This window comes from Camelus bactrianus, chromosome 8 (assembly GCF_048773025.1).
Source record: "Camelus bactrianus isolate YW-2024 breed Bactrian camel chromosome 8, ASM4877302v1, whole genome shotgun sequence".
Taxonomy (NCBI): domain Eukaryota; kingdom Metazoa; phylum Chordata; class Mammalia; order Artiodactyla; family Camelidae; genus Camelus; species Camelus bactrianus.
In genome coordinates this window covers 77,485,690-77,501,302 of record NC_133546.1, presented here as the reverse complement: position 1 = coordinate 77,501,302, position 15,613 = coordinate 77,485,690, and the positions used below count along the sequence as shown (strand labels likewise).

Sequence of the window (15,613 nt, the reverse complement as noted above, 5' to 3'; positions counted from 1 at the left end):
AGAAGCACTGAGAATTTCAAGTGGAGTATATTGAAGTAGACTCAATTTCTTTGCATCATTTCTGTATTCAGTTTTTTAAATTCTTTCATAACCCAATTGAGTGTTTTTTAACTAAATTAACATGGCTCGAATGAACCGCCCAGCTCCTGTGGAAGTCACATACAAGAACATGAGATTTCTTATTACACACAATCCAACTAATGCGACCCTAAACAAATTTATAGAGGTAAGTTTTGGTGCTTTTTAATGTGTTAAACTGATTGCGGTTGAATAGTGGGGCTTTTATTTAACAAAATGAACATAATTTTCAGGGTTTTGAGGTGGTATGACTACGGTTCAACTCCCCAAAAAATCAGTGTCTTCTTTAGGTTAGAGTAAATTATGCATTTTGAGAAGAACATATACTTGAGTGAGTTAGATTTAAAAGTTAGTATCTTTTTAAAAAATTAGTATCTAGTTCTTAACACTTCACGGTTTGCTGAAATTTATATGTGGAAAGTGTAACAGTATGGGTCTTCATTGTCTTATAGAAAATTAATTTATAGGAGCAAGTTTCACTTAGTGGTTTTTCATATATCCCCTCAGCCTAATAATGACTTACACCATAAACCAAAGTTACTGTATGTCTTAAGCCCCACCTGACACTTAGTATCCAATTTTCAGCTACTAATCTGTTAATTCTTCCCTGGTGGTTGCTAGATAGCAAAAACTCACTAACTCTTTTTGACTGTGAGGAAGGACTGTAATGCTGAATATGTATTTGAATGCATACACATTTTATAAATATCTACAGATAATCAGAAACAACACATAGGACCCCTAGGTCATAGAAATACTTTTATTTTTATCATCTCTCTTACTTTTTAAATGCTGGAAGAGGTTATAATTAGTAATAATGCATTATGGCTCTTAAACCTGTGGTTTTAAGTGGTGTGTGGGGGGTTTATATTGTATTTTTGAGACTAGTCTTTGAATGCTTTTAAGACTCTAAATTACACTGCACTTAAAATGAGCAAAAGTTTAAAGAGTTACTGGAAGTCAAGTCAGATTTCTTTACATTATGTGTGATTCCTTTGGTTCTATGTATTTACCTTTGTTCCTGAATTGCTTCTCATTCTCTTGTTAGTGCTTCTTCTAGCCAGTGTTACCATGACTACATACGACTTCAGTATATGAAAAAACTTGGGTTTTTTTTTTTTAACTTAATTTATTAAAATTATGTGATGTTTAGCATTCCCTTTCCTTTTGTGCTATTCTAGTATTGTCACTTAAAACAAGACTTTGCTTTTTTGTTAAATATACATGATTTTCTTTTAATCAGCAATACCTGTTAGATGATCTAAATGACAAGCGGTGAGCAATAGTGATGTGATTATGAGGCCTTCATTGTTTTTTCATGTATGTTTTATCCAGGAACTTAAGAAATACGGAGTTACCACAATAGTGAGAGTATGTGAAGCAACTTATGACACTACTCTTGTGGAGAAAGAAGGCATCCATGTTCTCGTAAGTACTTAATAGTTCCTGTGTGTTTATAATACCATGCTGCAACAGTTTATTCAAGTAAACCACCAACTTCAAACCAAAAAGCTCAATTTTTAAAGTTACAAAATTATACAGTATCTTAATTTCTAAAGAAAGGTGGAAGCTGAGCAAAAGTTTGAATTAGTAAAAAAAAAAAAAATCTTTATAAAGATCCAGCATGTATTTGCATTTCTTTGGCAGTGGGGTTTCATAAAACAGATGTTTAAATATGTTAAAATGCTCTTGAAAACATTTGGGTGTTAGAATTATTAATGTGGTGTTCATATTGAAAATTTTGGATGTTTAAATACTCTTGATTTAGGATTGGCCCTTTGATGATGGTGCACCGCCATCTAACCAGATTGTTGATGATTGGTTAAGTCTTGTGAAAATTAAGTTTCGTGAAGACCCTGGTTGTTGTATTGCTGTCCATTGTGTTGCAGGCCTTGGGAGGTAAGAGAATTTCTTAAATTCATTTAATGGTATTGGTCTTAATTCTAGTAAAAACTTGATTTTGACTCTAGTAAAGACTTACCAGTTTGTAAATCAGTTGGCTTTGTTAGGTCACTTACTGAGCTAAATTTTAAAGTAGATGAATATAGCAGAGTAATTAATATATCCCAGTACAGCTGGAACTAACGAGTGCTATTGTTGCAATTTATACTTGATTCTGGGTAGAATCACTTACCTAATTCTGTGTTCCAGGTTGTATCAATATTGTACTGGAGTCATTTTCCAAGCTCCTTGGAAAAAAGGATTATGAATTGTCTCTAAGGTGGTTTGCATTGCATATGACGTATTTTTGATAGAATCCTTGATTCTGGAGATTTAGATTCAGTAGGAACTCATTGCCTAGTAGTGCCAAAACATAAATATCCATATTTGTAAATCACTGCCACCACCCTCTGCTGCCTCTGCCAAAAAAAAAAAAAAAAAAAAAGTCCTAGTGGAAAAGAGTAAGATGAAAAACTATGTCCCTGGAAAGGTTGGCGGTGCTACTGTACCATAGTCTCGTTGATAATAAAACAAAGAAGGCAACTTGTCCAGAAGATCTTTAGGAAGAGTCCATGTCTTAAAAAACAAATCTTTAAGTGGAAAGTATCTTTCACTGCTTAGAATTTAGAAAAAACTTACTGTGTTTATCAAGATTGGCCCTTTTCCCCTAAATGTTTTTAATATTGCTCTCCATTAATAGAATTAATTTCTAGACCTATTTGTATTAGTTAAGAGCATAGTTCTTTTTTTGGTTCTAGATTAAAACCTGAGTTTGATATGTAAATACTGATACTTTAATTTTTTTTAACATGAAGTCCAACACTACAGATACTAACATAAGTATAGTAAATAACAGTGCTTGTGAATTGAGGAATGTTTGGAGTATTGAATTTTCCAGGATTTGATTCTGAAAAAAATGACTTAGCAGAATTCTTACCTTTCCAGAGCTCCAGTGCTTGTCGCCCTAGCATTAATCGAAGGTGGAATGAAATACGAAGATGCAGTCCAGTTTATAAGACAGTATGTATTTAATGACTTTTCATTTGTACTTTTTATTTCCTTGTTTAATATCAGTGAATTTAATATATTACTATGAAAACCTGTTTCCAACAGGTTATCTGATAATTTTGTTCATTTTTAAGATAATATTAATACTAGGAAAGGTCTTAACCTTATTTGCATTCCATATAGATGCTCATATTACAGAGGTTCTAGTCCAGTAATAATTCTGTGAATGATTTTATTTTGAATTCTTGATTGAATATGCTGCTTGTTTGTTTGCCTTTTTATTGAGGTATAGTTCGTAGACAATAAAATGCATGAGTCTCAAAGGTAGAGGAAAGTATTTTAATCATTCCAGAAAGTGCCCTTACGCTCTTTGTAGTCTTCCCAGCCACCAGGGGCAACCTCTTTGCGATTTGTATCACTATAAATTATTTTTTGTCTTTTTCTTGGACTTTAAATAAAGGTATTATAAGTTCTTACTATTATAACCACCACTCAAAAGAAGATTTAGAAAGTTAACTTCTTACTATCCTTTTTCCATTTATACATGGATGCCTGTCCATATTTCTGCATTAAATCACGAAGTAATCAAAAGATAAATTGCCACAAGGAAGAGGATGATTGCCTCCTATAGCACAGTAAGTGATAAGCTAGAGGAACTTTGCTTTAAATACTTCATATTTTGTTTTCTTCCTTCCAGAAAGCGGCGTGGAGCTTTTAACAGCAAGCAGCTTTTGTATTTGGAGAAGTATCGTCCTAAAATGCGGCTGCGCTTCAAAGACTCCAATGGTCATAGAAACAACTGTTGCATTCAGTAAAAGTGGGGTGCCTGGTGCCATGCCTTGGGAGTGGAACTTGAGACAGGACCGGATTTGTCATACATACTAGCCAACACATTGGCTTGGTGAATAAGTCAAATGAAGCTTCCATAGGAGTGTTGAAAAGCAGTTTTACCAGACCACAAGCCTGGCAGAATTACAGCCTCTATGTTTGGGTTATGATCACCTGATTTGGACACTTAGCAAAAGATTCTTGCTGTTTAGCATTTAAAATGTACTTATCATTTGTTCATTTGTACCAATTGACCTTTCCTGAAATCACGCAGTATTCAGTTATGTCTTTAAATGTTTCCATGCCAGAATCTTATCAATATTTAAGAAATTTAGAAAGATTAGGTGCCAAAATACCCAGCACAATACTTGTATATTTTTAGTATCATATAGAACTAAAATCCCAGGAACTATGAAAACTCTGGACCTTACGTGGTTTATTCCTTCCATCATTTCAAACTTAGAACTTAAGTAAGGGCCTATGTGGTTATTTGCTCACAGTATGTTTACATCTCCCACGTCATCCCAGTATACATCAGATTTGCTCCTTTTTTTTTTTTCTTTTTATTAACCAAGTCTTAACAGTGATTATTTAATGTCTTTCTATAAATCTCATTTTGTGCTGTTAAGGAAAACCTCCGTTTTGAAAATCTACATTGTACAGAAGCACATGTCTTTAATGTCTCCAGACGAAAAAGCCTTACAGTTAATTTTAACGTTTGCACTTTGGGGTGCAACTTACAGGGAGGGCCTGAAAAAAGAATGGGAGGGGGCTATTAAGTATTTTTAGTAAAATGTTGCCTTTGTCTTGTGCAGAACATGTAGAATATGCGCTTTAATTTAGTAAATATTTTTTTAAAAGGTAGAAATACTTTGTTATTGTAGCTAAAACAATTCTTAATCATAAAATTTCTGAAATTCTTGTAATTTTTTTTCATACTTAATCTGAAGTTGTTTACCAACTTATTTTTGTTTGAAGTATGATTCCCAATCTCTTGCAAAAAAAAAAAAATGGGTTTCTGCTAATGAATTGAGCAGACATTTAATATTTTATATGCCTTTTGAGCTGTGTAACTTAATATTTGGATACTTGACAATTTGTTTTATTATGTAATTGATAAAATGGTGATGTGTATTAACGTTAGCTCAACCATATATTTATACTGTCCGGGAACATGTGGTTATAGTTCTGTGGGGGAAATAATTTGTCAGTGTTCACCAGCTTGTAAAAATCTAGTGCGAGAGCTTAAACATTAAATAAAGAATGAAATGCATTTATCGTCATTGACATTATTTCGCTTAAAGTTAACTTACTTTGTAAAGAAACGATATGAAAACAATTGTGCTTCACTTAGTGCCATTTGAAGTAAAGTGTGTTATTTTTCTTTAACAAATGAAGGAGCAGATGAAGTTAGCATAAGCTCTTTAATAGTTAGAGGGTTATGAGAACCATTTCATATTGAGTACTTTGCATTACAAACAAAATATTTTTAAAGGTTTAGATAATTTTGAACCAATGTACTGTTCTGTACCGAGGAGAATCTAGTAAAGGAAGCTCTTGGTTTGAAGTTCATTCCACCAACTAGTGACTGGTTTTGAACAACTTAACTTCTGAGCCTTGGTTTTCTCATTTGCATATTAATATTTACATACCTTGATAGGTTTTGGAATTCATTCAAACGAATTTTTGGCATGTGAGTTCCTAACTGTTTCATTAATCTGAAATACTTCTACATAGCTCCTGTTAATCTAAAGGGACGAACATCCTTGTCCCCTTTTTAATCGATAAAACTAAGTAAAAGCCTCAAAATTTGAGTAAAAAATGATTCTCCACTTCATGTTTTAAAGAATTTGCTTCCATCTCTTCATGCGAGTTTAGCATTTAATATACTCCATTCTGAAAACTTAGAACCAGGGAAAAAGGAACAAAAAGGACACCTGAGGGAGATTGCCTTTTTTAATCTTAGGTCTTTTGTGACTGGGGCTAGTAACTTAACATGGGTAGTTTTGTTTTGCAGCCTACTCTTGGGAAGATAATTTTGTGTAATTGATTACTGAATAATTATTATATAACCCATAAAACATTTGTTTTTATTGAGAGGAGGTGCCATCATGATTCATGAAAAATGTCTTGAGTTTGAAACATTTAGTTCAAATAATATGGTGCTAAAAATGTTTACTTTATAAACCTTATCTGTATAGTGTTTAACATGGTGAGATTTGCTTTTTATCCAAGGATATTTTCTCTCATAAATACGACTAATTACAGAAATACCCATAATATATCCTAGGAGATAACATACATGTAATAGTTAAAGTAGAAATAATGAGTTCAGGTCTTGAACACAAGAAGTTATCAGATGGTGTTCTACAATTTGGTTAGTTGATTTGGGACAATTTCGCTTAATAGGATTGTGTAAATAGTGACTAGTTGACTAGGCTTGTCTATGAAGACCAAAATGTTGGCATTACTAAGTCATAACAAGGGAAAATGCAGTCTTTTAAGTTGAAAGAAGAAGAAAAAAAAACTAGAAATAAATGTCAACGGTCATTTGCAGCAGTGCACTGAACCTTCGTTTGTTATTCCTCTTAATGCTTTTTCCCAGGACAGTGCTCTTTTGTTCCCATGGCTCCATGTTTAGAAGCATCCAGTCCAATCCAGGCATGCGATCACCTCTGGTCACATCCCGCTTCCAGCTGAAGCACTTAATAATGATACTGTGGTCCTTCAACTTGGCTTCAAAATCTCAATCTCTGGAATCAGTTTTAAAATGCCATTCTGTTCATCTAATAAATATCTAAACATTTAAGAGTATGGCAGAGAATACAAAAGCTGGTGTCATCAGATTTTGGTCACCAAATTTTGGGTACCCCAGTCAATGCTTTCTATTGGCGTTCAAAGCAATGTAATTTCAAAGGGAAATGGAAACGTGATTACTTTTTTTCGTATGTAGACACTGAAGTTCTTTTGAAGTACAGTTTTGAGAAAACATGAAGTGTTTGCCCTACATGTTTATCCTGTGTATCCCCTGGTTCCTTAAATAGTATGTACCTCCTTAACACCTGAGTTGAAAATTCAAGATAGGCTTAAAGTGTCTGACACAACGTTTATGCATTGTTTGGGGTAATAAGCCTAAGCGGAATCTTAGAAGGAAAGCCAAGAAAAACATATATATATATTGGCCTTCAATTAATTAAGCCAGTTGTATGCATTATGAATGGGAGATGTAGTAATTCTATAACTTGATATATATTGCCAGACTAACCAGATGATTAATATAGCTATTATGATAGCTACCATTTATTAAAGATTTTATAACGTAATTTTCAGTTTGATTACCTTTAATCCTATATTGTCCTAAATTTATACATAAGGGATTTGAGCCTTTAGTTAGGTGCCTAGCTGTTAAGTGGTAAAAACTCTGGGATTCAAACCTGTGTCACGATCCACTACACCACACCGCTATGACTGTGTGTATATGCCTGACCATTTTTTAATGTAACCAGTTGTTAAAGCTTTTGAATTCTTGAACTCCTTGCCTATAGAACTATTTTTTCTCAAGAACAAAGTGTTCATTGTAAATACTGTGATTTTGTAAATTTCTTCGTTGACCTTGAACCCTTTTTTTACTTTTGCAGAAAAGCCTTCTTGAATTCAGTCAGGATGGGCTAAAATGTGCTGCAGAAACAACCAACCCTGAGAGTAACTTGGATTCATTTCTCACTGAAGTTTCATACTTGTCACAGGGACCCAAGCTGATAGAGTGTCTGCTCTCTGAAACAGTGCTAGTTGTGACAGAAGGCAAAAAAGGCTTTGGAGTATAACATAAATTCTAGAGTAAGAAGTCATATGTAACACTTCTATTCAACTCATTGGACAGAACTGGCCGCCCAGCACACGAAATGTAGTCTATTGTACTGACAAGCCACACAGCGTTAATCGCTACACATCAGAATGTAAAGTGGATTTTTTGAAGAGGATACCCTCGCAGCACCCCACATAACTGAAATACTGCTGAGGTAGCAATGCTCACATCAGACAAGGTAGACTTTTTTTCCTGAGTAAAGGTAGATTTATTTAAAGAGATACATACTGCGTAGAGTGCAGGCTGTTTCAAAAGGCAAGAGAAAGGCCACGAGGTGTAGGGGTTGGGTGTTCAGGTTAAAGTAAAAGCAGGCACACACTCCACAGACAGGGTGCGGGCCGTCTCTGAAGAGGAGGGAGCAAGAGAGGCGGCCACCAGGCGTGGTGGTGCGTTTTTATGGGCTCATTAGCTCCATACCTACAAGTGGGAGGACTAGTCCAGCTGCCCTGAGGAAGGGGCTGGGGTTCCCAGGAATTGGGCCACTGCCCACTCTTTGACCTTCTGTGGCTAGCCTTGGGACTGCCATGGCGCCTGTGGGCATGTTATTTATCATGCTAATATGTTACATTGGGTGTATATTGAAGCTCAAGGTCTACTAGAAGTTAAACCTCTGGCCATCTTAATCCCCAAGGCCAACTGGGAGTTGAATCTTCCACCATTTTGGCGTTAAGTTGCTGTCACTCCTTGAATGGCTCTGCCTGCCCCCTTCCATCCTGTCTCATTCCCCCCGCAGAGATTTTACTCCCATAATTTTTTGGGGTGCAGAGGAGCAATGGTCCATCTTTGGAAACTGCTTAAGGGCTGAGTAGGGGCACTGACCCTCTATCTCAATACCTAATCTAGGGCTCCCGGGACAGGACAGCTTGTTTTGAGTTAGATGGCGGTGTCCTCACATAGCTGTCATTTTGATGTGGTAACTGTTGTCACCTCTTCCATAGCCTTCTTATGAATCTTCTTGAAGATGAAGCACTTTTGCAATAGCACCAGAGAGCTGTCTATAAATGACAAAAGAATTAAAAGGCATGGTTAAGTACCGAATTACAATGTAATCAGTGAAAAAACTTGGTCACAACCACCAGAATTATGACTGATTACATTTAACTTAACACACCAAATAAGCTTAGTTCATTTACTGTTTCTCTGAAATGCCTCAGGGTTCCTCTTCCACAAACCTTCCACAACTTTCTGTATCCATATTATTTTGTCCCCTATTTTCTTTTCCATTTAGAAGCAAACGGCTTTAGTATAAAAATCTGCTTTCTTCTCCCTTAACAAAATGCAATTCCATTCCTTATGCCTTCTTTTACTGAAAACACGCATCTTACTTTCTGGCATCCTGACATGTTTCCCTTATTCATTTAGCAGCTTTAATTTTACTTTCCTTCCTAGGTGCAACAGAAGCATTATGCTTAACATTGATGACTCTAAAGATACGTCTGTATTAATCAAACCAACAGATGTAAGCTAGCTTCTATCCCAGATACCTATTCAATACTGAATATTTTCCAGATCACATGGACCTGAAATTCACTCTGGCGAGTTATGTTTCTATTTCTAAGTATTTACATAAGCAAGCAATTTCCTATAGCTAATTAGATAGTGCTCTTTTACAAATTAATTTTGGCAATGGCACAGGTCTACAACACACATATAGATACGTACAAATACACAAACACAGACCTCATAGTTCCCATTCCAGAATGTCAGCCATGAATCAGGTACAATGTAAGACTCATCAGTTACAAGAGATTGGATTCAAATCAGGTTTCTGGAAGATGAAAACAGTCAAAGTTGCACATCTAGATGACTAAGACACAAGATTTCTATTTGTCCTTAAGAAGTCAGTTTCCAAATTACTTACCCCCTTTCTTGAAATGTGTATTTTAAAAAGATGGTGAAATAGGGGTTTACCTGGAGAAGACCAGGTAACACTTGCGTCTCAAAGGCTTGAGGAGAAAAATAGGTTGCTCCTAGGATGGCTTTATGCCCCTAATGCCAGAAAAAGTTTTTTTCAATACTCACAAGTTTCTTAAGATAAGTAGGGATGGCTTTTGGGAGCCGTAAAAGGATTGCCATTTGCAGCAACATGGACCTGGAGAATGTCATTCTAAGTGATGTAAGTGAAAGAAAAATACCATATAATATCACTTATATGTGGAATCAAGAAAAAAAACATGAACTTACTTACAAAATAGAAAAAGAGTCACACGCATAGAAAACAAACTTACAGTTTACTGGAGGGAAAAGAGGTGGGAAGGGAAAAATTGGGAGTTTGAGATTTGCAGATACGAACATACATAAAGTCAACAACAAGGTTATACTGTATAGTCCAGGGAACCATATTCAATATCTTTTAGTAACTTACAGTGAAAAAGAATATGAAAAGGAATATACGTATGTTCCTATATGACTGAAACGTGCTGTACGCCAGAAATTGACAAAAAGTTGTAAACTGACTATACTTCAATACAAATGTTTTAAAAAAACATCATGCTATTGAATCTTTTTGTTACATTAAAATTTCTGAATAAAAGAGTACACACTTCAAAGAAAGAAGAAAAAAAAAAAAGTTGCTAGACGTCAACAAACCAGAAAGCACAAAGCACAGATGACATTTCACTGTTTAACAGCACTAACCCAATACTGAGACCCCACTGCTCCCAGGGCTGCCAATGTCACCACCAGGAAGGGCACACTCACAGGAGAGCACCCTGCACAGGTACTGGACCCAAATGTGCACAGCTTGGAGCAGGATCGTGACACGCTTTCCAGGAGCCAGTCTAACTCTATGACTTTCAGTAAATAAGAGTTTCCCACTTTTTAAAAAACAGCTTTATTGAGATATAAGTCACATTTTCCCCCATTTTAAGTATACAACTTAACGGCTTTTAGTGCATTCACACTTTCTTCTTTGATGCAATAAAGTAACTATTTCAGGCTTCATCCTGTCAACCTGCTGTGTTCCGTCTAAGAGGTCCCGAAAGGACCCAGACCTTGATGAGGACTTCGGTGGCCAGGGCTGCTCCAGGCTGGTCAAGAAACCTGCCCTGAGGGCCTCAGTCTGCACCAACGATGGGTTCCCATCAAGGACCCCGTGAGAAAGCAGCTATTTAACCACAGTGTGAAAGAGCCCAGGGAAAAGGAGGACACCTGATGCCCAATGAGGAGCCTCTGTAACCAGACTCCATCCACTGTGAGCAGGGCCTGGGCTGAAACTTGGCCATGAGGGTGGGAGGACCGGGAGAGGTGGGTCCCTGTGGCCCTGGACAGGGCTGGACTGGAGCCCAGCGCCGGAGGGCCTTGGGGGAGAGGTGGGGAAAGAGGCCGGCAGGAAGAGAGACAGTGTGTGAGCGATTGAGAGAGAGGTGGGGGACAAGTCCTGGAGCGTGACAGGAGGTGACAGAGGGGTCCAGGTAGGGAGAAGCAGAGACAAGAGGAGGCAGGAAGGAAAGAGGGAGCGAGCCCTGGGTGCATGGTGGGGGACGAAGGGCCAGGGTGGCCCGACTCTGGGAAGGGCCCAGAGTGGAGGGGGCAGAAAAGGCAGGAACCCTGGCCTCACAGTCCCTCCCGCTCTGAGGCTCTGACCTCCCTGAAGCTGAGCTCCTCAGGGGTCACCATGCTTGCAAAAACATTGGTACCTCCCACTTTTCTTGGGACTGCTGGTTCCAGCCTCTCTGTCCCTGTCGGAGCTGACTTCCAGGAGCGTGGGCTGCCCTTGGAGAGGAAGCTCCGGAGCCTGCCCCGTCGGGAGCTGACCCTGACTCCTCACAGACCCAGTGGGGCTGAGTTTCCAACCGCACCGTGGGCCTTCCTGGTCCCACAGCTGGGCTTCAGGTGCCGTGCTGGCCCCAGGATCCCCTGGCCTGGAGGGACTGAGTCCCATCCAGGCTGAGCAGGCTTCAGGGATCCTGGGTCTTTGGTAAATGAGTGAATGTATGAATGAGTGAATACAGGGACTTGTATTCATCACGTTGTTCTCAGTAAACATTTGTGCCAGTCATTCCTACACAATTGTGTGTCACATGTTCCTGGAGAGTCCCTCCCCTAGGTAAGTGTGCGCATATCCCCACAGGACCAGGCTGCAGGCAACATCAAGTGCCCTGTTAACTCTATGAAACCTGCACCTCAACTCATTAGCCTTAAATTGCCCCAGCCTCTTAGACCCGCACATGTGCCTTTGGGAAAAAGATGTGTGTGAAGTCAACTCAGGCCTGAGAATTGCTTTAACTGGGCAAAACAGAGGAAGCCTTTCCACTGTTCCTTGAGGAAGCCTACAGACAGGTTGAGACCCACAACCAAAATTACTTTAGAATAAGGCCCGTATTCCCACGCTGGCACTAGCAACGTGCACCAGGATACGGGGTTGCTACCCTCATAAGCACTGCCAATGTGGGGGTGCCGGATGGTAGGTGCACCACAGCCTTCTCTTCCGATGAAACAAAGGTCTTGCTTCACCATGTCTTCCTCTGGTTGTGAAGTGACAAAAGTCATTATTTGAAGGTTGTAACATTGGACACTTGTAGGACTGATGGAAGTTTGTTTATCTGCCTGCCATCTCTAAAGCACTTTCCATTGACAATCTTAGCCAAGGATGCATGCAGTGAATTAACATCAGGTATGTAGCCCCTTTGGTGTTTGCATCCTGACCCTGCTGTGTATGTGACCAAATGGCAACTTTTGAAATAAGCTCACGATCAGGATGGTGATGCTAGAGAAACCGGTATAAACTGAATTTCATGTATTTTCAAATGACCAGAAATTTTTAAAATGGAGATGAGAAATCTGGAAAATAGCGTAAAAAATGTGTAAAAACTATCTTCATGGATAAACACAATCACGTGTCATCTAACATATGTAAAGTAGCAGCCTGGGTTTGAGACCAGTGCTTAAAGCAGTGCATATTATGAAAATACATTAATAAATTCTAGGTCCCTTTCAACACTCAAAATGCAAAGATTTCCTCGTTTTCCAGTCCCTGTGGGTAGGATACGTCTCAGTCAGGGGGAAAGGCTGGGCTGGAGCGGAGCACCCGCAGGGCACCAGGAGTGACCATCGCATGGAGAAGTTCAGTGATTCCCCGGACTGCCAGGAGGGCAAACGCAGCCGTGGCTCTCCCTGCGGAAACAGCGCCCAAGGCTGCGCGGCGGGAACTCAGCTCCTCCAGCCGGGAGGCGCCGTCGGTCGGAGCCACCCGACGCGGGCGCCCTCTGCTGGCTGCTGCTGCGCATGGAGGGAAAGTGCCGAGCCTGGCGGGGCGACTTGGAGGCGTTGGACCAACTAGTGAGCCTGAAGCTGCCTCCTGGGGCTAAGTGCTGAGTAGGGGGAGGTTTGTGGGGCTTCTCCGGGACGGGGTGGTGAGCGGCACAGACCCTCGGGTGTTCTGGGCTATTCCTGCTGCTTTAGTCTTTACTTTTACAAAGGCAGTTTGAAGAGGGCTTACTGATGAAAGTATCCGTAGGCTGAAGCCTTGACGACTCTAAATCGTAGATGCAGTGGTTTGTCTCCTTGTTTACAGATTCAAGAATGTCTCTGGGGAGAAATCCTGACGCAAATTGAGAGAACAGGAAACTGCCTTGAGTGGGAGCGTGAATACACTAAATGCTACATAAATACTAGGACCTACCGGGACAATTCCATGTCTGGTCAGTGGAACCGGAACGTGAAGTAAAAAGGGCACAGGCCCTCCAGTTCATGGCATGCTTTCATTGGTTTTTATTTTCCATGTCGTTTTTTTTTGTTTTTGTTTTTGTTTTTACAATTTGATTAATTTTGATTCATGTACACACCCATGAAACCACCACCACAATCAAGATAGCTCCCGAAGAGGTGCAAACTTCGAGTTCTCTGTTTATCCCCACCCACCCCCTTTCCTGCTGGTAACAATGTTTCTTCTCTGTGTGAGTCAGTTTCTGTTGCTATCACAAAGTGCTTGCAAATTTCCCTCCTGTCTGAGATCTCCGGAGTTGGAGGCTCTGCCACCACAGGGGCAAGGGGAGGGTGTCGGGGAGTCGGGGTTCTGAGACCACCTCTGCTGTGTCCATTGTCGTTAGGTTCTTGGGCTCAATCTGCCACTGTGGGTGGGAGGCCAGGGTTGTCTCAGCAGCTGGAGGGCCGGGGTCCCGGGCTCCATGGCCACACAGTTACCTGTGGCTGTGGGCACCGTTTCTTCCTCAAGGCTGCAGTCGTGTGGCCACCTCCCCTGTTGCTCCTGAGTTCTCCGGGATGCAGGCTGAGCCGCCAGGGCTGGAAGGCTGGGCTAGCACGCACCGCCTCCCCTGTGCCTTCACTTCTGCCTACGCTGCGTTCCAGTCCACCCATCTTTAGCTGCACAGAAGTGCGAGCTTCTCCGGTATCCTGGTGTGCTGGGCAAAGGCAACTTAGTTGCATTGCTGATGCTTTTTCTGGTTGTAGAATAAGGAAAGAGACAAAGATAGCTTTGCACTCCATTATGTTGCTAACACCTAAAGATGAATTCTTGCTGGTGAGTGTTTGAATCTGTTTTTAACTGGCTTTGATTCTCACAGTTTTAATTATACAATATGCAGGATTCCTCTGTTATGCAAGTCGCTTATGCATTTCAGAAATCGGACAACCGTGTGACCTGGTTCAGAATGGAAATCAATGTTGAAAGAAAAAAAAACAGCAATGGTTTTAGTCATTTGGTCTTACTATTCTCTGTTTGATTATTATTGGCGTGTTAATCCCAATGTAATTGTAATAGCAGGTGTCTCCCTTAGTTATGCCCCATATCTGGTATACTTCTCTTATTTATACCTTTAATATAGACTTTATAAAAATTTTTTTTTATTTTTAAAATTTCTTTTATATATTTTTATTTATTTATTTAGATTGGTGGGGGGAGGTAGTTAGGTTTACTTATTTATTTTTAGAGGAGGTACTGGGGATTGAACCCAGGACCTTTTGTATGCTAAGTACGTGCTCTACCACTTCAGCTATACCCTCCCCCACCCTTTGATATAGACTTAATTTTTTTTCCCATTCATTCATACAGGATGGGTGTATTTTTAGGTATTTTTCAAAGGATTTTACTCAAGCGATCCATGAATTCACAAAATCGTGGCTTTCATTCCAGTGTAAGTTAGTAACTTATTTTTCTCAGTTATAAATTGTCTTAGAAATTCATCAGTTAAAATGGTTAACTATGTTTAAAAATTTGAAAAGTTTTCTCAGGAAATTTTTTTTTAAAAACCAGTTTTCGTAAGTGATTTTTTACCCCTAACCTAGATTGAGGAATAAATGATGTATAAGATGCAGCACTTATTTCAAGAAAGTAACTTGTTGAATTTTAATATATGTGTGCAGCCATGTTACTGTCACCACCATCACTACATCCCGCAGGGTTTTCATGCTCCTTCCTCCTTTCTGTCCTTTACCTCCTGTTATGCATACACTCCTTCCCCTCAAACTCTGGTGTGTGTTTTATAGAATTCCTTGGTATGGGATATGCCACAGTGGTTTATTCCTTACCTTAAAATGGAGCTGACCGTTTCCATTTGTTTATGGGCCTTAAAGCGTAAACTCAGAGAAGCTCCTCTGCAGGATTGTCCCAGTGTGTACATGCAGTTTGCACATCCATGATGAATTGGTCAAGGGAAAAAGTCCACTTGGGCTTTGCGAAACTTTTTTAAACATCTACTAATTTGGGGAACTTTCCTTCAAAAGAACAAATATATGTGGCATTTGGTCTTGCTAATAACCACATATATTTCATTATGGGACTACTGACACACACAGCATCATTGATTTATTAACATTTTACAAAACTTGATTTCTCACAAATTTGTCCATCTATTCTCTATCCATCATCAGTCCATTGTATTTTTGATGTATCTCACATTAGAATGCAGTCATCAGTATACCTCCTCCTAAATA

At 39.3% G+C, this 15,613-nt stretch overlaps 1 protein-coding gene and 1 long non-coding RNA gene across 3 annotated transcripts in view; one reads left to right on the top strand and one right to left on the bottom strand.

The window, feature by feature from the left end:
- The first annotated feature begins 87 nt into the window (after nucleotides 1–87).
- On the top strand, nucleotides 88–5,128 carry PTP4A1 (protein tyrosine phosphatase 4A1). 2 transcript variants are annotated; one of them, XM_045521719.2, is made up of 5 exons: nucleotides 88–226; nucleotides 1,414–1,506; nucleotides 1,847–1,977; nucleotides 2,965–3,039; nucleotides 3,729–5,128. In XM_045521719.2, exons 1-5 carry the CDS (start codon nucleotides 122–124, stop codon nucleotides 3,910–3,912), a joined length of 588 nt encoding a protein of 195 aa, XP_045377675.1. In that variant the 5' UTR covers nucleotides 88–121; the 3' UTR covers nucleotides 3,913–5,128. The 2 variants fall into 2 exon arrangements, with proteins under 2 accessions (XP_045377675.1, XP_045377674.1); XM_045521718.2 differs by having other exon boundaries at nucleotides 3,725–5,128.
- Nucleotides 5,129–7,904: 2,776 nt separating this feature from the next.
- The window catches only part of LOC105074223 (uncharacterized), a 45,888-nt gene continuing 38,179 nt past the window's right edge, over nucleotides 7,905–15,613 (bottom strand). Inside the window, exons 6-7 of the long non-coding RNA XR_012508412.1 lie at nucleotides 9,401–9,488; nucleotides 7,905–8,715 (exon numbers count right to left, since the gene is read on the bottom strand). This is a non-coding gene — a long non-coding RNA (uncharacterized LOC105074223). The remainder of the gene's footprint in view (nucleotides 8,716–9,400; nucleotides 9,489–15,613) is intronic.